General features: G+C 39.6%; 1 protein-coding gene across 1 annotated transcript in view; it reads right to left on the reverse strand.

Annotated features, from left to right (window-relative positions):
• Nucleotides 1-19649: 19649 nt before the first annotated feature.
• The window catches only part of LOC126337834 (cytoplasmic dynein 2 intermediate chain 1), a 150594-nt gene continuing 142937 nt past the window's right edge, over nucleotides 19650-27306 (reverse strand). The window contains exon 19 of the mRNA XM_050001502.1: nucleotides 19650-21976. Coding sequence (XP_049857459.1) covers nucleotides 21854-21976 — 123 coding nt within the window. The 3' untranslated portion in view covers nucleotides 19650-21853. The remainder of the gene's footprint in view (nucleotides 21977-27306) is intronic.

Consider the following 27306-nt stretch of genomic DNA (forward strand, 5'->3'; position numbering starts at 1 on the left):
GTTTCATGCTCGAAAAATTCAATGGAGGGAAGTCCCAAGACACCTACAATATCGTCACAGGTGATGAAACGTGGGTCTACCCTTATGACTCTGAAACGAAGAGACAGTCTTCTGTGTGATGCTTTCCAGGGGAGGAATTACCCACAAAAGTTTGACGAAGTCGGAGCTCTGGATAAAAGATGGTGGCAACTTTTTTCACAAAGATTGGGCATCTCACCCCTGTGACCTTGGACACACGCCGTGCAGTCAGTGCTGATTGGTACGTGAACGATTGTCTTCCAAAAGTCATCGCCACATGGAAGTCACAGCACCCAAAGTCTAAGAGTAGGCACCTCTTGCTCCATCATGACAATGCATCTGTTCACAGGGCTGCCAGAACGATGGACTTTCCAGAGAAGGAAAAAGTGCGAGTGTTACTCCATCCCCCCCCCCCCCCCCTATTCACCTGACCTGGCCCCTGTGACTTCTTTCTGTTCCCTAAGACTAAGGAAAAAATTCGAGGGCAGCGGTTTTCATCAGATGAAGAAGCCATTGCAGCGTATGAGAGTGCACTACGTGACATACCAAAAGAAGTTTGGGCTGACACATTTTCTAAGTGGTTTCAGAGAATGGAAAAATGTATATATGTTAGTGGAGAGTGTTTTGAAAAGTTGTGAATGTTTTTTTGCAAATAAATTTTTTTCACACATTCTGCTAAAAAATTCGGCATAGCCCTCGTAGCGTAGCATGGAGAGCTGCATCAAACCGGTCTCGGAACTGAAGACCACACAACAACAACAAATTTTAAGGACAGTGGTCCTAGAAAAGAACGTCGCCTACCCTCTCGTGATTCCCATTTGAGTTCTCGAAGCATATCCATAATACTTGCGTGTTGTTCGAACGTACACATAACAAATCAAGCAGCCCGCCTCTGAACTGCTTCGATGTTTTCCTTAAATTCGATCTGGTGCGGATCCCAGTCACTCGAACAACACTGAACAATGGTTCAAATGGCTCTGAGCACTATGGGACTTAACTGCTGAGGTCATCAGTCCCCTAGAACTTAGAACTACTTAAACCTAACTAACCTAAGGAAGTCACACGCATCCATGCCCGAGGCAGGATTCGAGCCTGCGACCGTAGCGGTCGCGCAGTTCCAGACTGAAGCGCCTAGAACCGCTCGGCCACACCGGCCGGCACTCAACAATGGGTTTCACTAGTGTCCTTATGCGGTCTCTTTAAGATGAACCACACTTTCCTAAAATTAAGTGTCCGAGCGCTTCTAGGCGCTTCATTCCGGAACCGCGAGGCTGCTACGGTCGCAGGTTCGAATCCTGCCTCGGGCATAGATGTGTGTGATGTCCTTAGGTTAGTTAGGTTTAAGTAGTTACGAGTTCTAGGGGATTGATGACCTCCGATGTTAAGTCCCATAGTGCTCAGAGCCATTTGAACTTTTTTTTTTCACTGATGACCTCATATGTTAAGTCCCGTAGTGCTTACAGCCATTTGGTTTTATTTGTGCGTTCTCTCTTGAACCAAGAGTGCAACAGCCTTTGTATCCTCAGCGTTTTTCGATTTTGGTTATTAAACCACAGTGGATCTTTTTCATCCTTAATCCACTTACTCGGCCCATACTTCTCCAGAATTTGGCGTACAGTCCGCCTAAACGTTGTCCATAATTCTTCTACGTCCATCGTACTGGAACTAAATGAAGTCAATTTTCCATACTTCCTCTACATCCATCGTAGTGGAACTAAATGACGTTAATTCATTGTCGATGTGTAATGCTATGAACTATCTGCTCTTTCTAGCAGGAATATTCTCCTAGCCTTCTTGATTGAATTATTGACTTTAGTAACCAAAGTCGCTATGATGACATCGTTGTTGTTGTTGTTGTTGTTGTGGTCTTCAGTCCTGAGACTGGTTTGATGCAGCTCTCCATGCCACTCTATCCTGTGCAAGCTTCTTCATCTCCCAATACCTACTGCAACCTACAACCTTCTGAATCTCCTTAGTGTATTCATCTCTTGCTCTCCCTCTAAGATTTTTACCCTCCACGCTGCCCTCCAATGCTAAATTGGTGATCCCTTGATGCCTCAGAACATGTCCTATCAACCGATCCCTTCTTCTAGTCAAGTTGTGCCACAAACTTCTCTTCTCCCCAATCCTATTCAATACTTCCTCATTAGTTATGTGATCTACCCATCTAATGTTCAGCATTCTTCTGTAACACCACATTTCAAAAGCTTCTATTCTCTTCTTGTCCAAACTATTTATCGTCCATGTTTCACTTCCATACATGGCTACACTCCATACAAATACTTTCAGAAACGACTTCCTGACACTTAAATCTATACTCGACATTAACAAATTTCTCTTCTTCAGAAACGCATTCCTTGCCATTGCCAGTCTACATTTTATATCCTCTCTACTTCGACCATCATCAGTTATTTTGCTCCCCAAATAGCAAAACTCCTTCATTATTTTAAGTGTCTCATTTCCTAATCTAATTTCCTCAGCATCACCCGACATAATTCGATTACATTCCATTATCCTCTATTTGCTTTTGTTGATGTTCATCTTATATCCTCCTTTCAAAACGCTATCCATTCCATTCAACTGCTCTTCCAAGTCCTTTGCTGTCTCTGACAGAATTACAATGTCATTGGCGAACCTTAAAGTTTTTATTTCTTCTCCCTGGATTTTAATACCTACTTGGAATTTTTCTTTTGTTTCCTTCACTGCTTGCTCAATATACAGATTGAATAACATCGGGGAGAGGCTACAACCCTGTCTCACTCCCTTCCCAACCACTGCTTCCCTTTTATGCCCCTCGACTCTTATACCTGCCATCTGGTTTCTGTACAAATTGTCAATAGCCTTTCGCTCTCTGTATTTTACCCCTGCCATCTTCAGAATTTGAAAGAGAGTAGGCCAGTCAACATTGTCAAAAGCTTTCTCTAAGTCTACAAATGCTAGAAACGTAGGTTTGCCTTTGCTTAATCTAGCTTCTAAGATAAGCCGTAGGGTCAGTATCGCCTCACGTGTTCCAATATTTCTACAGAATCCAAACTGATCTTCCGCGAGGTCGGCTTCTACTAGTTTTTCCAATCGTCTGTAAATAATTCGTGTACCTATTTTGCAGGTGTGACTTATTAAACTGATAGTTCGGTAATTTTCACATCTGTCAACACCTGCTTTCTTTGGGATTGGAATTATAATATTCTTCTTGAAATCTGAAAGATGACGATTAAAGTTTCGCGCCAGTCGCACAAGAGGGGCGCTAGTAGCGCCAATATGAGGATGACAATCAGATTTGTTTTAAATACGCGCCGTAACGGTTGTGAGAGTTAGTTACTTTTGGGACTGGGACGTGGTGAGTTATGTTAGTCAAGAGTGCTACAAAGATAACATTATCAACACCTCTCTGAGTTTGAACGTGGTCATGTAATAGGGCTACAAGAATCTGGATGTTTCTTTTGTGCTACTGCAGAAAGACTTGGCAGGAATGTAGCCACTGGACATGATTGTATTCAGAGGTGGTCACGAGATTGTACAGTCGCAAGAAGACTGCGCTCCGGTCGGCCACGAGACACTACATGGAGGGAAGACCATTGTTTTCTCTATATGGCTCTGTTGCGCAGTGCTGCATCTACAGCAGCAATTTGAGCAGCGGTTGGCACCGCAGTGACACATAGAACTGTTACGAACCGGTTACTTCAAGTACAGCTCCGAGCCAGATGCCATGTTGCGTGTATTCGGCTGACCACCATTTGCGACTTTAGTCGTGTCAAGCGAGAGCTCATAGGGAGGCAGGATGGAGGTCTGTAGTGTTTCCTGATGAAAGCTGGTTCTGCCTCGGTGCCAGTGACGACCGTGCGTTGGTCTGGATGAGGTCATTTAGGGCCTGCAATCAACTGTATGTGTGCTACACACACTGTACGTACACCTGGATGCTCTCATGTGTGATTTCTTACGACAGCAGGAGTACTCTTGTGGTCATTCCACGGCCATGACTGCAAATTTGTACGCCAGCCTGGTGATTCGTCCTGTTGTGTTGCCATTCATGAACTGCATTCCAGGGGGTGTTTTCCATCAGGATAACGCTCGCCCACGTACCGCTGTTGTAACCCAACATGCTCTAAGAGTGTCGACATGTTGCCTTGGCCTGCTCGATCACCAGATGTGTCTCCAATCGAGCACGTATATGACGTCACCGGACGACAACTCTAGTATCATCCACAACCAACATTAACCGTCCCCTGTATTGACCGACCACGTGCAACAGGCAAAGAACAATCAAGAATGGGGTGCTGCAAGTTTCGGTCTTGGGTCCCCTGCTGTTCCTAATATATTAATGACTTGCCATTCTATATTCACGAAGATGCAAAGCTGGTACTTTTTGCAGATGATACAAGTATAGCTATCACACCCAACAGACAAGAATTAACTGGTGAAATTGTATACGATGTTTCTCAGAAAATCATTAAGTGGTTCTCCGCAAATGGGCTCTCATTAAACTTTGACGAAACACAGTTCCATACAGTAAATGGAATGACACCATTAAAAATACAGACTTCGACTAGAAATCGGTAGTTAAGGTAGAATATTCAAAATTTCTAGGTGTATGCATTGATGAGGGGTTGAACTGAAAAAAAAAAAAAAACACTGAGGATCTGATGAAACGTTTGAGTTCAGCTACTTATGCTATTAAGGTCATTGCAAATTTTGGCGATGTACATTTGAGTAAATTAACTTACCACGCATATTTTCATTCTCTGCTTTCGTATGGCATCATATTCTGGGGTAACTCCTCATTGAGTAATAGAGTGTTCATTGCACAAAAGCGTGTAACCAGAATAATTGCTGGAGCTCATCCAAGATCATCCTGCAGACACTTATTTAAAGAGCTAGAGACCTTCACTGTAGCCTCACAATATATATATTCACTTATGAAATTTGTTATTAACAATCCGAACGAATTCAAAAGTAATAGCAGTGTATATGGCTACAGCACTAGGAGAAAGGATGATCTTCACTACTCAAGGTTAAATCTAACTTTGGCTGAGAAGGGGGTAAATTATGCTGCCACAAAAGTGTTTGATCACTTACCTAATAGCATCAAAAGTCTGACAGATAGTCATATAGAATTTAAAAGGAAATTAAAAGAATTTCTTAATGGCAACTCCTACTCATTAGATGAATTTTTGGATATAGTAAGTGGGCTATTTCCCCAAACCACACAAAAAAATTAAAAATATTATTTGTCATGTAATATTTTGTGTAATGTAATATCTTGTATAGACACCTTTTATTAACCTGACACGTTCCACACAATTACGAAGTGTCGTATTCATGATCTATGAAACAAATATTAATCTAATCTAGAACTTCATCCCATAAAATGTACAACACAATGCATGCATGCTTGCATTGAACATTCTGGCTGTTACACTGGTTATTAATGTACCAGAATATCACATTTGCAATGGCTTATCTCGCGCTTACATTGACCTGTGATTGTGCAATGTTAATCACTTTCACATGTTACCTAGACAATTATTTTTTTGTTGTTGCGATTTTTTCCGTCAGTATACTATAAAGAAAATTCTAATGATTGAAAATTTATATATTTTTCTTTCTGTCACGACTTTCAGGTTCTTGTCCCGCTTATTTTTTTAAGTCATCAGTCCCTAAGCTCGATTTTCTGCGAACTGTGTCTGGCAACTACTCCAGATGCACGCACTTACACTCCCAGTTCCCAGAACAGAACCAGCCCGTTCTTCCCCGCCTCGATGCTTGCAACATCGTCTGAAGGAGAAGAGGCAGGACATGTGAAGGTCATCAGCGTGAGAGATGCTTGACTTAACACTGTCCCGTTTATACGAGAGTCATGACTGTGCTTCACGCACTCTGTGGCGAATGCTGACGGAAATAGCCTCCTCTAATGCTGCGAGATGGTCATTATCGTAAAAACTGGTGTAACAACTATTTTTTAGTGTTTGTGGAGCAGACAAACCTACTCATTGATTTCGTCTAATGTGAATGAGACCAGTGGCGGCCGCTGAGGCATTCCATTGGTAATAAATAAAATAATAATAATAAAAAAAACCTTGGTTTGGTAGCATCGAACTTATTACGGAATTTTGTCGATAATTCATATATTTCATAAAATATTATATCAAACAAAACGTATAGAGGAAAATAAATAAACACTTATTACAACAGCGCCCTCCTCCTTATACACAGTAAGCGATTGGTATATTTCTGTAGAACATGATAGTGAGTATTGGTATAAGAGAGAGAGAGTGTGAGAGAAGTTTCTTTAGCTATCTTTTTCGCATGTCTGCATGAGATATAAAATGTAGCACAAACTCCGAAAAAGTCTCTCGCTCACACAAATGCACACACGCGCACATATATACTATGTGATGAAAAGTATCCGGACACCTTTCATATTAAGTGCATTGTGTTGCCACCTAATGGCAGGTACTCCATATCAGCGACCTGAGTAGTCATTAGACATCTTGAGAGAGCAGAATGGGGCCCTCTGCGGAAGTCACGGACTTCGAATGCGGTCAGGTGATTGGTTGTCACTTGTGTCATACGTCTGTACGCGAGATCTCCACACTCCTAAGTATCCCTAGGTCCACTGTTTCCGATGCGATAGTGAAATGGAAACGTGAAGGGACACGTACAGCACAAAAGCGTACAGGTCGACCTCGTCTGTTGACTGACAGACTGCCGACAGTGAAAAGGGTCGTAATGTGTAATAGGCAGACATCTATCCAGACCGTCACACAGGAATTACAAACTGCAAGTGCTATGACAGCTAGGCAGGAGATGAGGAAACTTGGATTTCGTGATCGAGCGGCTGCTCGTAAGCCACAATTCACACCGGTAAATGCCAAACGACCGCTCGCTTGGTGCAATGAGCGTAAACATTGGACGATTGAACGGTGGAAAAACGTTGTGTGTAGTGACGAATCACGGTAATGTGGCGATCCGACGGCATGGTGTGGGTATGGCGAATGCCCCGTGAACGTCATCTGCCAGTGTGTAGTGCCAACAGTAAAATTCGGAGGTGGTGGTATGGTGTGGTCGTGTTTTTCATAGAGGGGGCTTGCAACCCTTGTTGTTTTGCGTGGCACTATCAAAGCACAGGCCTACTCTGATGTTTCAGGCACTTTCTTGCTTCCCACTATTGAAGACCAGCTCTTGTATGGCGATCGAGCACCTGTTCATAATGCACGGCCTGCAGCGGAGTGGTTACACGACAATAACATCCCTGTAAGGACTGGTCTGCACGGGGTCGTGACCTGAATCCTACAGAACACCTTTGGGATGTTTTGGAACGCCGTGCCTCACCGACTGACATCGATACCCCTCCTCAGTGCAGCACTCCGTGAAGAATGGGCTGCCATTCCCCAAGAAACTTTCCAGCACCTTATTGAACCCCCAAGAAACTTTCCAGCACGCGATTGAACGTATGTCTGCGAGAGTGGAAATGTCACCAAGGCTAAACTGAATTCCAGCATTACCGATGGAGGGCTCCACGAATTTGTAAGCCATTTTCACCCAGGTGTCCGAATACTTTTGATCACATAGTGTATCAACAGTACAATTCTTCACTTCTCACAGGGTATGTTCGGTCACTTTAACGTGGCAGTCGTAAGAAGGGTGCGTTTTGATGTATAGTTGCTTAAGATACCGGTGGAGATCGGGCCTGAACTACAACGTAACAACACCGCCAACCTCAACTAACTATTGCCGTTACCAAATGATTTAAATGCTCCGCTTTGCTTTGAGTTGTGCTTGCTGGTTGTTTTCTTTTCTTACTCTGAAATGAGTGCAGAGAGCAATCTTGCTCTGTCACAGGGTTGGAATATGACTCGCAACATCAGATGGAATGTACATTATTACATCGGTTATGCCTTCCCAGGAGTACAGAACAAGGACGTAGGTTGCTAGCCCTGTGAGAGGGAGGCGTGGCTTGTCCCCCCTCTCCGCTCTTCTCCCCTTGACAGACAGAACTCCTCGTTTGTTTTACGTTCGCGGCCGACTACCAGAAAAGTGTCCGCTGTAACATCAGTACCAGTACGAAAAGTAGTAGAGCATGTATAAATTATTCGAACTTGTAATCTGGATTTTGTGAAGCAAATTTAATCAAATTACCAACATTTAAAATTAAAAGCATTATAATCACCAAAAGCAGAAACTCCATGACTTAGGGAAGATTGCTTCAATTTAATTAGTAGGAACGATACTGTAAATCGATTCGTTGCTACCTTCCTGTTGGCAAATAAATCTGCCATCTCAGACTGAAACGTTCTACACGTTTGTTGTGGGTGTTTCAATGCGAGTATAATTTCTGCTGAATGTTGGTTTTGCCTAAAAATGAAAGACTAAGCACATATTCATGTGTCACTTTGACATTTCATGTTCTTTCAGTTTAGAACATATATGCCCAATACCCTCCCCCCCATGAACCATGGACCTTGCCGTTGGTGGGGAGGCTTGCGTGCCTCGGCGATACAGATAGCCGTACCGTAGGTACAACCACAACAGAGGGGTATCTGTTGAGAGGCCAGACAAACGTGTGGTTCCTGAAGAGGGGCAGCAGCCTTTTCAGGAGTTGCAAGGGCAACAGGCTGGATGATTGACTGATCTGGCCTTGTAACTTTAACCAAAACGGCCTTGCTGTGTTGGTACTGCGAACGGCTGAAAGCAAGGGGAAACTACGGCCGTAATTTTTCCCGGGGGCATGCAGCTTTACTGTATGATTAAATGATGATGGCGTCCTCTTGGGTAAAATATTCCGGAGGTAAAATACGTAGTCCCCCATTCGGATCTGCGGGCGGGGACTACTCAAGATGATGTCGTTATCAGGAGAAAGAAAACTGGCGTTCTACGGATCGGAGCGTGTAATGTCAGATCCCTCAATCGGGCAGGTAGGTTAGAAAATTTAAAAAGGGAAATGGACAGGTTAAAGTTAGATATAGTGGGAATTAGTGAAGTTCGGTGGCAGGAGGAACAAGACTTCTGGTCAGGTGATTACAGGGTTATAAACACAAAATCAAATAGGGGTAATGCAGGAGTAGGTTTAATAATGAATAGGAAAATAGGAATGCGGGTAAGCTACTACAAACAGCGTAGTGAACGCATTATTGTGGCCAAGATAGATACGAAGCCCACACCTAGTACAGTAGTACAAGTTTATATGCTCTGAAGATGACGAAGAAATTGAAGAAATGTATGATGAGATAAAAGAAATTATTCAGGTAATGAAGGGAGACGAAAATTTAATAGTCATGGCTGACTGGAATTCGTCAGTAGGAAAAGGGAGAGAAGGAAACATAGTAGGTGGTTATAGATTGGGGCTAAGAAATGAAAGAGGAAGCTGTCTGGTAGAATTTTGCACAGAGCATAACTTAATCATAGCTAACACTTGGTTCAAGAATCATAAAAGAAGGTTGTAGACATGGAAGAAGCCTGGAGATACTAAAAGGTATCAGATAGATTATATAATGGTAAGACAGAGATTTAGGAACCAGGTTTTTAATTGTACGACATTTCCAGGGGCTGATATGGACTCTGACCACAATCTATTGGATATGACCTGTAGATTAAAACTGGAAAAACTGCAAAAAGGTGGGAATTTAAGGAGATGGGACCTGGATAAACTGAAAGAACCAGAGGTTGTACAGAGTTTCAGGGAGAGCATAAGGGAACAATTGTCAGGAATGTGGGAAAGAAAAACAGTAGAAGAAAAATGGGTAGCTTTGAGGGATGAAATAGTGAAGGCAGCAGATGATCAAGTAGGTAAAAAGACGAGGGCTAGTAGAAATCCTTGGGTAACAGAAGAAATATTGAATTTAATTGATGAAAGGAGAAAAAATAAAAATGCAATAAATGAAACAGGCAAAAAGGAATACCAAGTCTCAAAAATGAGTTCGACAGGAAGTGCAAAATGGCTAAGCAGGGATGGCTAGAGGACAAATGTAAGGATGTAGAAGCTTATCTCACTAGGGGTAAGATAGATACTGCCTACAGGAAAAATAAAGAGACCTTTGGAGATAAGAGAACCACTTGTATGAACATCAAGAGCTCAGATGGAAACCCAGTTCTAAGCAAAGAAGGGAAAGCAGAAAGGTGGAAGGAGTATATAGAGGGTCTATACAAGGGCGATGTGCTTGAGGACAATATTATGGAAATGGAAGAGGATGTAGATGAAGATGAAATGGGAGATACGATACTGCGTGAAGAGTTTGACAGAGCACTGAAAGACCTGAGTCGAAACAAGGCCCCCGGAATGGACAACATTCCATTGGAACTACTGACGGCCTTGGGAGAGCCAGTCCTACCATCTGGTGAGCAAGATGTATGAAACAGGCGAAATACCCTCAGACTTCAAGAAGAATATAATAATTCCAATCCCAAACAAAGCAGGTGTTGACAGATGTGAAAGTTACCGAACAATCAGTTTAATAAGCCATAGCTGGAAAAGTAATGACATGAATTCTTTACAGACGAATGGAAAAACTGGTAGATGCGGACCTCGGGGAGGATCAGTTTGGGTTTTGTAGAAATGTTGGAACACGTGAGGCAATACTGACCTTACGACTTATCTTAGAAGAAAGATTAAGGAAAGGCAAATCTACGTTTCTAGCATTTGTAGACTTAGAGAAAGCTTTTGACAACGATGACTGGAATACTCTCTTTCAAATTCTGGAGGTGGCAGGGATAAAATGCAGGGAGCGGAAGGCAATTTACAATTTGTACAGAAGCCAGATGGCAATTATAAGAGTCGAGGGGCATGAAAGGGAAGCAGTGGTTGGGAAGGGAGTGAGACAGGGTTGTAGCCTCTCCCCGATGTTATTCAATCTGTATATTGAGCAAGCAGTAAAGGAAACAAAAGAAAAATTCCGAGTAGGTCTTAAAACCCATGGACAAGAAATTAAAACTTTGAGGTTCGCCAATGACATTGTAATTCTGTCAGAGACAGCAAGGGACTTGGAAGAGCAGTTGAATGGAATGGACAGTGTCTTGAGAGGCATATATAAGATGAACATCAACAAAAGCAAAACGAGGATAATGGAATGTAGTCGAATTAAATCGGGTGATGCTGAGGGAATTAGATTAGGAAATGAGACACTTAAAGTAGTAAAGGAATTTTGCTATTTAGGAAGTAAAATAACTGATGATGGTCGAAGTAGAGAGGATATAAAATGTAGACTGGCAATGGCAAGGAATGCGTTTCTGAAGAAGAGAAATTTGTTAACATCGAGTATAGATTTAAGTGTCAGGAAGTCGTTTCTGAAAGTATTTGTATGGAGTGTAGCCACGTATGGAAGTGAAACATGGACGATAAATAGTTTGGACAAGAAGAGAATAGAAGCTTTTGAAATGTGGTGTTACAGAAGAATGCTGAAGATAAGGTGGATAGATCACGTAACTAATGAAGAGGTATTGAATAGGATTGGGGAGAAGAGAAGTTTGTGGCACAACTTGACCAGAAGAAGGGATCGGTTGGTAGGATATGTTCTGAGGCATCAAGGAATCACCAATTTAGTATTGGAGGGCAGTGTGAAGGGTAAAAATCGTAGAGGGAGGCCAAGAGATGAATACACTAAGCAGATTCAGAAGGATGTAGGTTGCAGTAGGTACTGGGAGATGAAGAAGCTTGCACAGTATAGAGTAGCATGGAGAGCTGCATCAAACCAGTCTCGGAACTGAAGACCACAACAAACAACAACAAACAATGCCCAATACGGTATCAGTTATTCTGGCCTTACACCAACGAACATCTCCCCCAAATGCCACGCTGGGAAAACGAAAAACAGCGTTGCTTTCTTCACAGCCACAAATCCATTTCTTCTTTTGGTAAATTTCTGGACTGAACTTACGGCATCGATTTTTCGTTTGCTGCTACACATTCAGATTCGGGAGTGGCATACCTAGTGTTTTTTATCTGAGAGTGCGATTGCTAAACGGCGTTTTTAATAACTCATTTACTTTGTTCATATTTGCTATTTTCACAGTCACTGAATTTTCCCTTAGGGACAACATTGTGCAGACAGTTATGTACGGTCAATTACCTGACCTCGCAATAACTACAACATAGTATAGAACTGTATTCCGCGAACGTAACGAGTATGAACAGAAATACTAAACCTTTGTGTGGAAAACAGATGCTCAACATGTGTTGAATAGTTTTTTTTTTTTTTTTTTTTTTTTTTAAGCTATAGCCCTGCTGTTGCGAAATAATGCCGCTTAATTTCAAACTCTAAGGGCATAATTATATTCAAATACATGTAGCTATTTATAACGATATTCAAGTGTATTATTTATGTATTCGATTTAATTACGCATTAATTAGTGTTTAGAAATGCATTAACATTAACTTGCAGGAAGATTGTAAAACTGGATTACAAGAAATTTGCGCCCCGATGTATTCAACATGATCGCTAGATGGCAGGCTCTCTATATAGGTCCTGCACTTTACTGCTGTCTGGCGGAAAGAACGTAAAGCTTTGAGTCAGACTAGCTGCGGCTCTACCTTCGTCATAAGAAGCGTGTAGAAACCAACGGCTCAGCCTATCTCACAGCGGTTATGAGCGCAGACGGTCCCATCTGCAGTAGGTTCCAAGGTTCAGAAAACTACCGCGAGAGCGCGCACGGCGAAACGCCCCTCTTCAAATCAGAAAACACATACTCAGCAACAATGTTTTATGCGCATTTCACATAGATTTCTCTTTCTTTCTTTTTTTTTTGTACAAGTGATGCCATGGCACAGCTGCACTACCTCAGAACTCTTTTTTATTTTGAAAGACGCATCATATAATTGGGAGCCGTACGTTTACTTTGCTTAGGGACCGCTTAAAAAAGGAGGAAAACTTGTTGGAGATCGCGGTATCAGTCGGTCATTCATAAACATCTTATTTACAAACACTGTGCATCACTCCTTAATAGAAACAAGAAAAGAAATAATTTCTTTGGAAAGATGAAGTCATTTTCTTCGTTTCTTTCGAGACTAAATTTTACACACAGTTCCAGAATGCAGCTTTCCTTTCGACATATCGCGAAACAAATTCTTTGATGACATCCATAGGACAATTTTCCCCGCTCCATCTTGATGAACATGAAGGAAAAGAAGATGAGGAAGTCTTGACTGTCTCATGATTAATCTAAAGCAAGTTTTATGTCGTCTCAGGATGCTGCATGATCTCTCATTGGATACTGGAACTATCACGATAAGCGAGATCAGTCGAATAACTTCCCGATGCAGATCCTCAACTATATCACCTTCTCTTCAACAATGCGTTGTCATCTTACTTGGTTGTACAACGGTAGCAATAGATCCAGCGACACATGCAGGCTTTCCCGTCAGTATGGGGAAATCATTTTTCAAACATACGTGATAAATAAATTTTCAGAACATTATTATCTGCTCATCATTTCTCCTATTGTTTTCTTCAGTGCGCTTTTAATACCTGGTCAGTGTTATAAGCATAAACAAGCTATTAGTGTAAGGTAATTTTAGTAAAACTTGTTTTTAGATTCAAAGATTTTGTTTTTCCGCCATGTACGTTATTTTCTGTTAGTTCCATATAAATCCTATTCTTCATTTTGTACGTGTTGTGTTTAACGTCCATTTCTAACACAACCGTTCATTCTTTTAGTGTTAGTAAAAACGAACAATGCACGTGCTTCTAGGATAAATGCAAAAAAGTTGTTCAAGAATTTATTCGTACATACTGAAAATAAACAGAATTGATGGTTCGTCTGCTTGTTGCCATTGTCTAGTCTCTGCAGTGTCCTTCTATCAGGCATTGATATTGAAACAAAAAATATTGATAGTTTGTGTAGATATTCAAGCAAATGTAATGTTTGTTTGTAAAATATCGATATTGGTGTGTCAATTATTTAGATTCCAAGTTGAAACTACGGAAAATATAAAAGTGCACGCTCCAGTAATTGCAGCAAATGTTGTAAGATTTTCTAGATACAAGCATGGGTTTTCGGACAACAGAGGTTCTCTCACTTTCGAGAACATCTGCCAAGACCACGTACAATAAATCAGACCACAAGGCAGATATCGACCATTAACAATACATTGTCAATCATGGGGGAAACAAACCAGCGTGCTTATGTTTCCTGAATATCCAAATTTAGAGAAATAGAAATCAATCTCTATGGGCTTGAAACTTAATAAAAGCATCGACTATAACAAAGACTTGGCAACACAATAAGAAATAACATTTATTAACAGTGTTACAAAGTAGTACTTAACTTTGGCACAGTGATATGCACGGCACTTAATGTCTTCAACGTAACACAATGATATCTAAACACTCTTTGCTATCTCTTGCTAGTATCACTGACAGTAATGTTTGCAGATACTCCGTTACTGGTTCTAGGTCTCTGTTAATAGTGACTGGTAGGCCAGAAGATAGTCTTCAGTGTTCTGTATGGACCTAACTACAGACAGTGTCTCAATTGTCTAATTGATGGTGTGGAACTGTGTGTGTATGTCCAGGGCATATCTTGTTTTAAGCCTGTTGATGGAAGAATGCCCATGTCTGCAAGTACAGGATGAAAGCAAAGTAGTCCATGGTTGACAGTGTTTCCTGTCACCTGTCAACACTATTGGCAGATGTACAGAAGGTGCTGCAGCAATTGGTGTGGAAGCAGGAGCGAATAGTTATGCCTGTGTGATGGTGACCTCTTGCGGTATTTGTGTGTACCTCTTACCCAGTACACAACAATAATCCTTTTATTTACTGAGAAAACTGACTTTGTCAGTCACAGTATAAATGCTACATACAAAATTTATTGGAAAATGTCATGCATTTAGGATCATGATGGTACATAAATACGTTGCTACTACGAGCCTATATGTTACTCAGAGAGAAAAAATTACTTTTAATGGATGTGTAGGCAATCATCTGTCATTGAAATAATCTTACAAATCTTTTTATTAGTGAAGAGAATTCACCCATAAGGTTCTTGGGTAAGGAAGTTAAGAAAAGCAAAAACTGGACAGGTTAAATCACTCACTGGATATGTAGATAAATACCTTTCCGTTTGCGGAGGAAATAAAGATGGCGAAGGAAAGAATAATCAAACTGTTAAATCAGGCTCCAGCATAAAGATAATTATTGATGTTGATACTGTGAACACTGATCTATGTCCAGTGATTATGAACATGAACATGATGGTAGATAACTACGTTGCTACTACGAGCCTATATGTTACTCAGAGAAAAAAAAATTACTTTTAATGGACGTGTAGGCAATCATCTGTCACTGAAATAATCTTACAAATCTTTTTCTTAGTGAAGAGAATTCACCCATAAGGCTCTTGGGTAAGGAAGTTAAGATCCAGAGCATACCAGAATTGTGATTCTTGAAAACGATAGTGAGTATATCAAAAAAGGAAGGACCTTTTGGATCTATAGAATGACCAGGTGAAGGAACTAAAGGAACACTGTATTGTTTAACTTCGCCATGGTTTCACTCACATTTGAACAAGGTTAATTATTTAAGGAAATGGGTGCTATACTCACCATCAACAAAAAAAAACTGTACTGTTTTTGCTGTTATTTGCCTCTGAGGGTGATACCAACAAAAATAAATGTATTTTTTGATTCTGTTAGTGATGGAAATTGAATCCAAAGATATCAAAGCATGAATCATAGCCTCTATTGGCTCGGTTTCAAATAGTGCAGTACATGATGCAAGTTCATGGCTTGTAGAAAATAAACTAACACTAAATCACAGTAAGACTCAGTTTTTACAGATTCTAACACATAATTCAACAAAAACTGACATTTTAATTTCACAGAACAGGCATATGACTAGTGAAACTGAACAGTTCAAATTTCTAGGTGTTTAGACAGATAGTAAGCTGTTGTGGAAAGCCCACGTTTGGGATCTTGTTCAAAGACTTAATACTGCCATTTTTACTATTCGAATGGTATCAGAAGTGAGTGATCGTTTGACATGAAAATCAGTCTACCTTGCTTATTTTTATTCGCTTATGTCATATGGTATTTTATTTTGGACTAACTCTTCCCATTCTAAAAGGATATTTTTGGCTCAGAAACAGGTGGTTTGGGCAATAAGTGGTGTCAGTTCACTAACCTCTTGTCGACCCATGTTTACAATTCTGGGAACTTTGACATTGGTCTCTCAATATGTATATTCCTTCTGTAATTTCTTGTTAATAGTATTAGCTTATTCCCAAGAATAAGCAGCTTTCACTCAGTTAATAATCGGCAGAAATCAAACTTGCATTTGGATTGGACTTCCTTAACTCTTGTGCAAAAAAGAGGTGCAGTATACTGCTGCATCCATTTTCAATATGCTACCACTCAAATTCAAAAATCTTAGCAGTAATCCACATGCTTTCAAATCAAAACTGAAGAGTTTCCACATGGGTCACTCCTTCTACTCTGTTGAGGAGTTCCTTGAAACATTAAGCTGATTCTTATTATATTGTTGATTGCATTTACTTAAACTTATGGAGTGACTTTTTTTGGGTTCATAAAGATTTATTTTTATGTGTTATTACTTTTATGTTATAATTTCATGTACTGACACGTTCCATGACCTTGGAGATTTGCTCCTCAATTTGGTCCTACGGAATTTGATGTGTGTAAATAAAAGTAAATAATGTAAACTTAATAAAACCATCGACATAGGTAATTAAAAGTTTGTTAATGATGGGACCAAGAAATGGAGAAACATTTTACATTGACTTTTAGATATTACATTATTTTTAGCCCAGCAAAACCTTGCTCTCCATGGTCACTGAGAAGATGTTTTATCAGGAAACAGAGAAAATTCCTTAGAATTGGTACAGTTTATGGAGAAATATGATCCGGTATTGAAGAGTCTGCTGGTGGGTTAAAGAGAGTACCTTCTTATTTGTCAAAAGGGATATAACATTCATTTCTTTTTATTTTGGGCAAACTTGTTTAATAAAAAATTATTGCAGATATAATAAGGCTAAACATCACAGAATAATTTTTGACAGCAGCAGAATAACTGAGAAACTGAGTCATTTCATCATATATATTCATGTAAAAGACAAAAATGTGGAAATTCAAAAATCTGTATTACGTTTCTTCTTTATGTCAGAAAAGACTGCAGGGAATATGTCAAAAGATAGTCAAATAGCAGCTGGAAAAAGAAAAGATGGGAAGGATATTGTGCTGTGCATGGCTCAGGTTATGGCAATGCCTCGTCAATGTCAGGAGTACATGGAGGAGTACAACAAAAAATTCCACAAGTCAATCCAAAATCTCTGTTCAATCCCCAATCTTTGTGGAGTTTGTGCATTCTCAAATGCTACCTCTAGCAAGCCCTACTTTGGAACTGTAGAGAAGGTGTATTCATTCTGTAGATGGGAATTACTTGCAGAAAAAGGCAGCACAAAGTCTGACACAATTACCTGATACTCAATAGAGTGCTCATAACAATTCAGTTAAAGTCATGAAAGAAAATGTAGAAACCATTGTGAGCACTTTGGAAGATATGCAAGAGCCATCCAAGGCAAACTTTGATATTGGATCTACAGAAAGATTGGTCCTTCCAGCTGTAAGTGATTTTATCTTTTTCAACTACTTCACATTTTGGCACATGATACTGATGGAAGCAGATTTATCCCAACAATATCTAAAATTACATAAATTGTGGTGTCTGTTCTTTCAGACATATTTGAAAGAACAGACACCATATGGCATCTGCAGCTGTGATACATTATATGTAAATTGAAGATGGAGTGGAGAGAAAGGAAAGGGGAGGGACTAGTGATGTCAGTTGCATTGAGACTCAAGACAGAACCAGCGGCGACAAGTGGACCGGGATTCAAATGCGTGACCTCTTGCTTTCTAGCCAGTTGCATTAACCACTGTGCCACCAGAACACTGTGTTTATCACAACTGCACAGACTGTCTCGACATGCATCTCAGCCGACCCACATTCCCACCCAGGGCCACCTATCCATAGTCCCTCTCCATGTCCTCAGTGCTTACTACTCTGAGCTTTCCACAGAAGATTGGATGTAGTTGTGCAACCATACTGAAGAAGGTGGATGCATTACCCACCTAGCTGAATCAATTATATGAATGCATAGTGTCTGCCTTTTCAGACATGCCTGAAAGAACAGACACCCTGCAATCATATAACTGATTTGCCTACATGGGCAGTGCATCCACCATCTCCAGTGTACATGCACAACTATGTCCGACCTCCTGCAGGAATCTGAGTAACGAGCATGGAGGATATGGACAGGGTCTGTGGATAGGTGATGCTGGGTGGGGCTGTGGGTAGGCTGAGATGCATGCCGAGATAGTCTGCGTAGTTGTGCTCAGCACTGTGTTCTAAGTGCCACAGTGGTTAATGCAACTGCCTAGTAAGCAGAGGAACCTGAGTTTGAATCCCAGTCTGGCACACATTTTTGCTTGTCGCCACTGATTCTGCGTCAAGTCTTGATGCAGCTGACATCACTAATCCCTCAAATTTCCTTCCCTTTCCCCCCCTCTCCGCCTCCATTTTACATATCTAAAATTTCCAAAAATGGCTTTGGATAGAGGTATAACCAAATTAAAAACCATGGATGAGTTTTTAGTGATGGATCAAACCACAACTATACACAGTGTTACTTTTGGCACCAAAAAATGCAATCATATGGTCATTAACATTGACTGTTGTGGGGGGGGGGGGGGGGGGAAATTGCCAGCTGAACTAGCTCATAACACTGGATTTATAGACTGAAGAAGACCACCTATCAGTATTTGAATGCACTGACCAATTTATAGAAGAATTTTCAAAATGACACAGGTCCATGAAGAATATCACCAAAATTTCCAAATTGTTGAAACAAAATTTATTCTTGAAGCTTCTGATGATGCTCTGGCTGTAGCACTGGAGACTCTGGTAGAAATTTACAGTGACACTGATAAGGAACAGGTGCCCCCAGAAATAAAATCCTTCAACTTCGAATTAAATGGGACTTCACAAAAACATTATTTTGTACATCACTTATAATCCAATACTTCTTGACTTCTTGACCATTTGTGTCTCAATCACATCATGCAAGAGTAGCATTTCTACACTGAAGCTAACAAAAATTGCCATATCTCTGTGATCAATTAAGACAGGCTAGCCAATCTATTCATTTTATAAAATGAAAGAAAAGTTACAAATGAAATAGATTTCAATGACACCATTGAGAATTTCAGTAAAATAAAGGCACGGAAATGTACTTTATACAGTAACTGGTGTCTGACAAGACCAGGAATGACTCACAGACCTGCAGGGCTGTATGTTCGGCTGAGTATCAATAGTGAAACAGAAAGATAGCAACAGAAGAAGACAAACAACAGTGACCATATGCTGGAAGAATAAGTCCACTAAGTAAACCAATATCAAAATGTAAGACAGAGTGAATCCAGAGCTAAACATCGATGTATAGTAATATCAATACTATAATGCAGTGAAATCATAACTGACTGACAGAGGGTGCACTGCTGAATCAGACTATAACAATATCATAAAATTTGGTTGACAGGACATCCGGAACTGAGCATCGTGAAATCAGATATAAAATGCTTCATTTTTAAAAGATTTATTTGTTAAATCACAACTGGTTTTTTGCACTTATAAGGCCACCTTTAGGTGAAACAAGTCTGCAATAGAAACATGGAGAAACTCTAATAAAAGATCATAAACCACTTAACACTTGTTTAGTTATAATAACCGGAATTCACTCCAAACTATAAATATGAAGCTGATACTGTCACCTTAGTCAGAATGAAACACAAACTACTTAAAGAAATGGGTGATCAAAGGGAAAAACTAAGAGAATATCAAAATACAACAAAAGAGAACTTACACATGCGGTGCACAGCGTCTGCGCACTGGATGCCAGACTGTGTGTGGGCTGGTGACAGCCATAACTGAAGGCAAGATATGGTATCAATAAAAACTACCATCTTGTACTAAGGTTACAAAACTGTGCATTCTTTGTTTCCAGGTATATAAGATAAGTTTGTTATTCTACTGTTTATTATTTCTTTGTACTGCGCCAGATGTTTGCTGTGCTAAATGCTGATTCATATTATAAGTTTCTCAATATATCTTTAAGAAGGTACAATTACTAAAATGAAGTACACACATTATAAATGCTTGATTTTCTTTTTGATCAGCCATTACATCACCATATTTTACAAAATGTACACTACAAATACATCAGTTTCTAAGCAGACTATGGGCCTAATCTAATTTCATTGCTTCAGGCCTCTGACGGGCTTAGTCCTACATTGATCAGCAATAGCACAAATACTGGCTGTGAAAGCCTGCTATCTGTGATTAAATTCATCTTGTCAGCTGTCTTTGTCAGTGTATTGTCATTATCACAACTGCAGCCTGAAAAGGCAACAGAACCATCTCAATTTGCAATGTGAACCACCATAGTTAGCTCATACTGATCATTCATGTTTTATGGTTTTCAACAGAGACTTTCTTATTTGTCAGCACTCTTACAACATATCAGATGACTTTGACAATACTTTGCCCCTATTGTTGACACCTGAAGTACTGATGCTATGAGTCAAGATCGGCTGAGCATACTTCAACTGCACATGGAGGTCAAGAACTTCTTCATATAATGCCCCAGCTATTGGACTTGTTCCACAAGCTCTTCCTATCCATTTTCACGGTGTGAATGTGCAGTGGTAGTTAATTCCTGTTTGCCTCATGGACAGTAAGAACTTCACAAATTGAAGCTTGAACCGAAAGCCAGAATGTGATGATGTTTGATACTGACAAATAACAAATGTATGCACGGCCATTTGTCATGGAATTTGAAAACTATATTGCCATCTGGCACAAAAATAAAAAACACCCCCCCTCCAAAATTACAGTTTTGGGTAAGCTTTTGGCTGGCCTGGATTTCAAGCTTTACTGCCACAACCAGGCAGACCCCAGCCTTTTTGAACAACAGTACTGGTGTTTCATAGGCACAGTGACCCATGAAGGAAGGCCTAGACTATCAACATCGCCTTCTTTAAGAAGTCTTCCTGGCGACTATGAACTGTGTATCTACCAAGTTAGAATGTACCTTGAAGATGGATGAATCTGTGTATTGAAACTCACAAATCTTTATTTATAATAATAATATCCACAAATTGTAAAGTGCAGTTGGATGCAGAAACAGTTTTTGCTTCTGCCTCAGCATCAGTTTTTGATTTGGATATAATAAGGTAGTCACTGGTTCATTTATTTCTACAACACACATTCCTCATGAGACAAAAGGCTAAACGTTTTTTTTTTTTTTTTCAAAAATAAATATATTCACAGTTGTAGTATCAATATCTTGTTTTGGTGGATAAAGCCAAATAGACAAAAAGAACTGTATTCAATATATGTGGATTCCATTACAACTCATAAATGCATGGGGAACCTGAATGCATGTAAGGCAGTTTTAATGGAACACATCAGTCATTATCAGACAACTGGACCATAGTTTTCTTTTTCTGCAGTTCAGTATTAATAACAACTTATAAAAACAATGTGTTCTGACATTACATACAGATTATATACATATAAATCACATTTATGATATGCTACAAAAATATCATGGATACATACTCTGATGTATTAAATTTCAGGTCCCAATCTTGTTCAGATGCAATAACAAAACTGAGAAACATGTGAGTGTCTACTGGTTCAAAGGAAAACTCTGACACAATATTCATAAAAATGCATTGATATTTACAAAATTAAATTATATCTACAGTACATGATTCTCATATAACCAATACCAACAACAAAATATTTGTGTTTGGGACCAGATCTAATTCATATTAGAAGACACCAGTATACCTCAAAAAATTGTTAATTTTATCTCTAAAATCATTCTGAGAGTGATTCCAAAATTCTTTTCTCAACTGATGAACTTCCATGGTTCCATCCTCAAATGACAGGACCTGTAAAACACGATTGCTTCATATTACTTGGAACACAATGTGAATGTTTAATTACTTAGCAAATTGTAGCAAAACTAAATAATCAAACTTAACCACCAAACTCCCCCACCATTCCTTTCCTCTTATACTTCCCTCTATCCTCCTCTCAACAAACATACCATCTCCGTCAAATCTCCCACTCGGGAACAGTCGGGTGAGTCATGCTGCAAGGTCGATACCTCATGCCTGACTCATGAGTGTGACTGTGGTGCTGTGATGTGGGGCTCTCTTTGGTTTGTTTAGAAAGAGCAGGATGGGGCAGGGCAAGGGGAGAGATTTCTGTTGGTTGCCATTAAAAAAGGTTGCTGGCACTCTGTTTTGGCTACAAGGTGCTCGGTACAGAAGAAATCTGTTTGGTGCTCACAGGGTGAGTAAGGAGAAACATCATAAACACGCCATGCTCAGTTGGCCTATGGCAACTTCTGTTTTCCAGATCTCACTGTTGGTGCTGGTTTATCCGGAAAAAGAAACCTTCCTGATCCTGCACTTATTAAGAGTGGATGAGTGCCATAATTATGCTCACGCACTGATGGTTTTCCGTAGATCCAGGTAATGGGGTGTTTAGCACATTTCTTGGAATATTATTTGGCAGCTTGTCTATTTTCCCTGTTGTGGCACATCATTTTCTTACTTATTTTGATACTTGCACATATTGCTTATTTAGTGCACCTTTGGCTTGTTCATGTCGACCTAGCAATGCTATTTCCAGCCCCTCTCTTGGATGTAATTTGTTTTTGCTTTTGGCTTCGATTCTGTTTTATTGTATTCACCTGTTGACTGGGCTTTAAATGTTATCAAGTTCAGGCTAGTACCCAATATATTTAAAAAAAAAATAATGTCTGGCTATTTGGTCCACCTTTTGGTATTTCACATTTGAATCTATTAAAAGATGCAACCTCTCCAGAGACACCCCTTTTTATGAATTATATTAAAAAGGGTGGTTGTAATATGCAATTTCTCACTTGTCTTAAGAGTTTTCATGTGTTCTAAAAGTCAATTACAATTTGGTCCCCCACATCAGGCTTGGCATGTGTGTGCACAGCCTGGGCAGATCTGGTGCATGCCAGTTTTGGTTGATATCTCTGCTGGGAGCCTCAACCAGCCTTATGACACACTGTTAGTGATCATGTCTTACAGGCACCACTTCTGTCAGTAATCTGCCCATTATGTTAGGTATTTTTGTCTCTTATCGTTGAAAAGTTAGTATTGTGTGTGTGTGTGTGTGTGTGTGTGTGTGTGTGTGTGTGTGTGTGTGTGTGTGTGTGTGTTTGTCTCTTAATTAGAGAAGCTTAACCTTGCTTATTAGGATGTTTGGAAAAATCAAATCTTGAAATAGCATCCACATTTAGTTACCTATCTTGTAAGTTTTAAAGGGTCTGTTTTATATTCGTTCTAATGAAATAGTGATTCCTTTGTGCAAATCACTTTAATTAACAATAATTGTATGGTGCTCAATTTGAATCTGTAATAATAATAATAATAATAATAATAATAATAATAATTTTGTTCCCCAATAAATTTAAAAATATTTAAAATGACAATGCTCAACTCCCCCCCCCCCGCCTTCTCCCCCCCCCCCCCCCGGCCTTCTCCCCCCTCCCCCCCATCCTATTATGCTATGACAAGCACACACAGTGGTACAATGGTGTCATGCTACAGGGGATGTCACAGGGTGAGGATTTATATTTATTTGTACGTGTGTGTGTGTGTGAGAGAGAGAGAGAGAGAGAGAGAGAGAGAGAGAGAGAGAGAGAGAGAGAGAGAGAGAGAGAGAGAGAGAGAGAGAGGGGGGGGGGGGGTGAAGGGAGAGACACAAAATATTTAGACTATAAATGAACAAACACCCAAAACCTACAATTTTCTGAGCTGGTACATGTGTCTATGCAACACACACAAATCATCCACAGGTGAGTGGCTGTCTCTTCTCATTTCATTCTGCAGTTAAATTGACCTTCCAGACCAATATTCTGCTGTCTCATTCATCATATATGACACTAACTGAAAGCTGTAACTTATAAATGTAACAAACAGTTTTAATCTAGTATTAACTTAATTTTAATACATACTCTTACACAGAGTGTCTAATTATGAAAATAATCCCAATACCACTGTTACTCTCTTTGCTCCCATGTCTTATCTGTCACTTATGCAGTTGTGAGAAAAGAGTGGGGATATGCTGGTAGATTATAAACATATCAGTCCATGAAGTGGAATACACCATCAGCCACAAAAAATGAAGATTTGGTTTTAAGTTCTAGTTGGGCACACAGTTTCACCTTTCAAAAAAATACAATTCAGCATACAATAAGACGCAAATTCAAAGCTTCAATACGTTGTGGATTTTAACAAACCACACAGGACCGTCAACACAAAAACAAAATGCACATGTACATACATATCAGTATAAGCTGTTATGGCCAACAATGAGCAAGGGAAAATGGGCTGTTTCTTTGTGAACCATCCGCATCCTCAGAAATATTGCTTATATCAGCTGAAACCACTAAAGAGGTAGATGAAATTTTACTCATTTAATGTATTCCAATCAGGCCACAGTGACTGCTGCAGTTCCCAAAAGGCATAAACGTTTTCAACATTTTGTGTCGCGCCTGCTACCTTTAGTCAAATTGTGTCACGAATTTCTTGATTCCCAATTCTATTCATTACCTCCTCATTTGCAATGTGATTTACCCATCTAATCTTCAGCATTCTTCTGTAGCACCATATTTTAAAAGCTTCTATTCTCTTCTTGTCTGAACTGTTTATCATCCTATTTCACTTCCATACATGGCTGCACTCCAGACAAATACCTTCAGTCCAAATACCTTCAATGTTACCAAATTTACCTTCTTCAGAAATCTTTTCTAGCTATTGCAGTATAAATCTTATATCCTCTCTTCTTTGGCCATCATCAGTTATTTTGCTGCCCAAATAGCAAAACTCATCTACTACTTTAAGTGTCTCATTTCCTAATCTAATTTCTTCACGATCACCGTATTTAATTCAACTACATTCCATTAGCTTAATTTTGCTTTTGTTGATGTTCATCTTGTATTCTCCTTTCAAGAGATTGTCATGAGACTGCTCTTCCATGTTATTTGCTGTCTGTGACAGAATTACAATGTCACTGGAAAACCTCAAAGTTTTTATTTCTTCTCTCTGAACTTTAATTCCTACTTCAAATTTTTCTCTGATTTCCTTTACTGCTTTACATGTACACTTTGAATAATATCAGGGATAGGCTACAACCCTCTCACAGCGACTGCTTCCCTTTCATGCCCCTCAATTCTTATAACTGCCATCTGGTTTCTGTACAAATTGTACACAGGCTTTTGTTCCCTGCATTTTACCCATAAGACGTTTAGAGTTTGAAAAAGAGAATTCCAGTCAACTTTTTCAAAAGCTTTTTCTAAGTCTACAAATCCTATAAATGTAGGTTTGGTTTTCCTTAACCTATCTTCTATGAGAAGTCGCAGGGTCAGTATTGCTTTGCATGTATCTATATTTCTCCGGAATCCAAACTGGTCTTCCCTGAGGTCAGCTTTTGCCAGTTTTTCAATTCTACTGTAAAGATTTTGTATTTGTATTTTATTAATCTGATAGTTCTGTAATATTCACATCTGTCCCCATCTGTTTTTTTGGAACTGGGATTACTACGTTCTTCTTGATGTAGACTGTCTCACACATCTTGCTCACCTAATGGGAGAGTTTTGTTATGGCTGGCTCTCCCAAGCTATCAATACTTCTGATGGAATGTTGTCTACTCCAGGTGCCTGGTTTTGACATAGGTCTTTCAGTGCTCAGTCATGTTCTTCACACAGTATCATTTCTTCTATCACATTTTCACTTACCTCCTCTTCCATTTCCGTAATACTGTTCGCAAGTATATCTCCCTTGTATAGACCCTCTATATGCTCCTTCCACCTTTCTGCTATCCCTTATTGCTTTTTGGTTTTCCAACTGAGTTCTTGATATTAATGCAAGTGGTCCTCTTTTCTCCAGAGGTGTCTTTAATTTTTCTGTAGCCAGCGTCTATCTTGCCCTAGTGATATATTCTTCTAAATTCTTATGTTTGTCCTCTAGCTATTCCTGTTTAGCCATTTCGCACTTCCTATCAATCTCATTTTTTAGATGTTTGTATTCCCTTTTGCCTGCTTCATTTGCTGCATTTTTATATTTTCTCCTTCCATCAGTTAAATTCAGTATCTCCTGTGTTACAAAAGGACTTCTAGTAGCACCTGTCTTTTTACCTAGTTGATCCTCTGCTGCATTCAGTATTTCATCTCTCAAAGCTACCCAATCTGCTTCTACTGTATTCTTTTTCCCTGTTCGTGTCAACTGTTCCTTAATACTCCCTCTGAAACTCTCTGCAACCTCTGGTTCTTTCAGTTTATGCATGACCCATTTCCTTAAATTCCTATCTTTTTGCCATACCTTCAGTTTTAATCTACAGTTCATTACCAATTAATTGTGGTTAGAGTCCACATCTGCCCCTATAATTGTCTTACAATTTAAAATCTGATTCCAAAATCTCTCTTATCATCATGTAATCAATCTGAAACCTTTCAGTGTCTTCAGGTCTGTTCCATGTATAAAAACTTCTCTCGTGATTCTTAAACCAAGTGTTAGTTATGATTAACTTATACTCTGTGCAAAACTGTACCAGGTGGCTTCCTCTTTCATTCCTTTCCACCAGTCCATATTCACCTACTATTTTTCCTTCTCTTCCGTTTCCTACTATCAAAATTCCACTCCCCCATGACTATTAAAGTTTCATCTCCCTTAACTATTTGAATAATTTAATTTAATTCATCATACAGCTCTTCAGTCTCTTCATCATCTGTGGAGCTAGTTGGCGTATAAACTTATAGTACTGTGATGGGTGTGGGCTTCGTGTTTATCTTGGTTACCATAATGCGTTCACTGTTCTGTTCATAGTCACTTATGCATGTTCCAATTTTGAAATTCATTATGAAGCCTACTCCTGCATTACCCCTGTTAGGTTTTGTATTTATAACCATGCACTAACCTGAACAGAAGTCCTGTTCCTTCTCCAACAGAATTTAAGTAACTCCCACTATATCTAACTTTAACCTACCTATTTCACTTTTTACTCCCAGGGCTTTGTTTCAAATTAGGTCTTTTAGTGCTCTATCAATCTCTTCACACAGTATCATATCTCCCATTTTATCTTCATCTACATCCTCTCCCATTTCCATAACATTGTCCTCAAGTACATCACCCTTGTATAGAGCCTCTATATACTCCTTCCACCTTTCTGCTTTTCCTTCTTT

The sequence above is a fragment of the Schistocerca gregaria genome, chromosome 1 (genome assembly GCF_023897955.1).
Source record: "Schistocerca gregaria isolate iqSchGreg1 chromosome 1, iqSchGreg1.2, whole genome shotgun sequence".
NCBI lineage: Eukaryota > Metazoa > Arthropoda > Insecta > Orthoptera > Acrididae > Schistocerca > Schistocerca gregaria.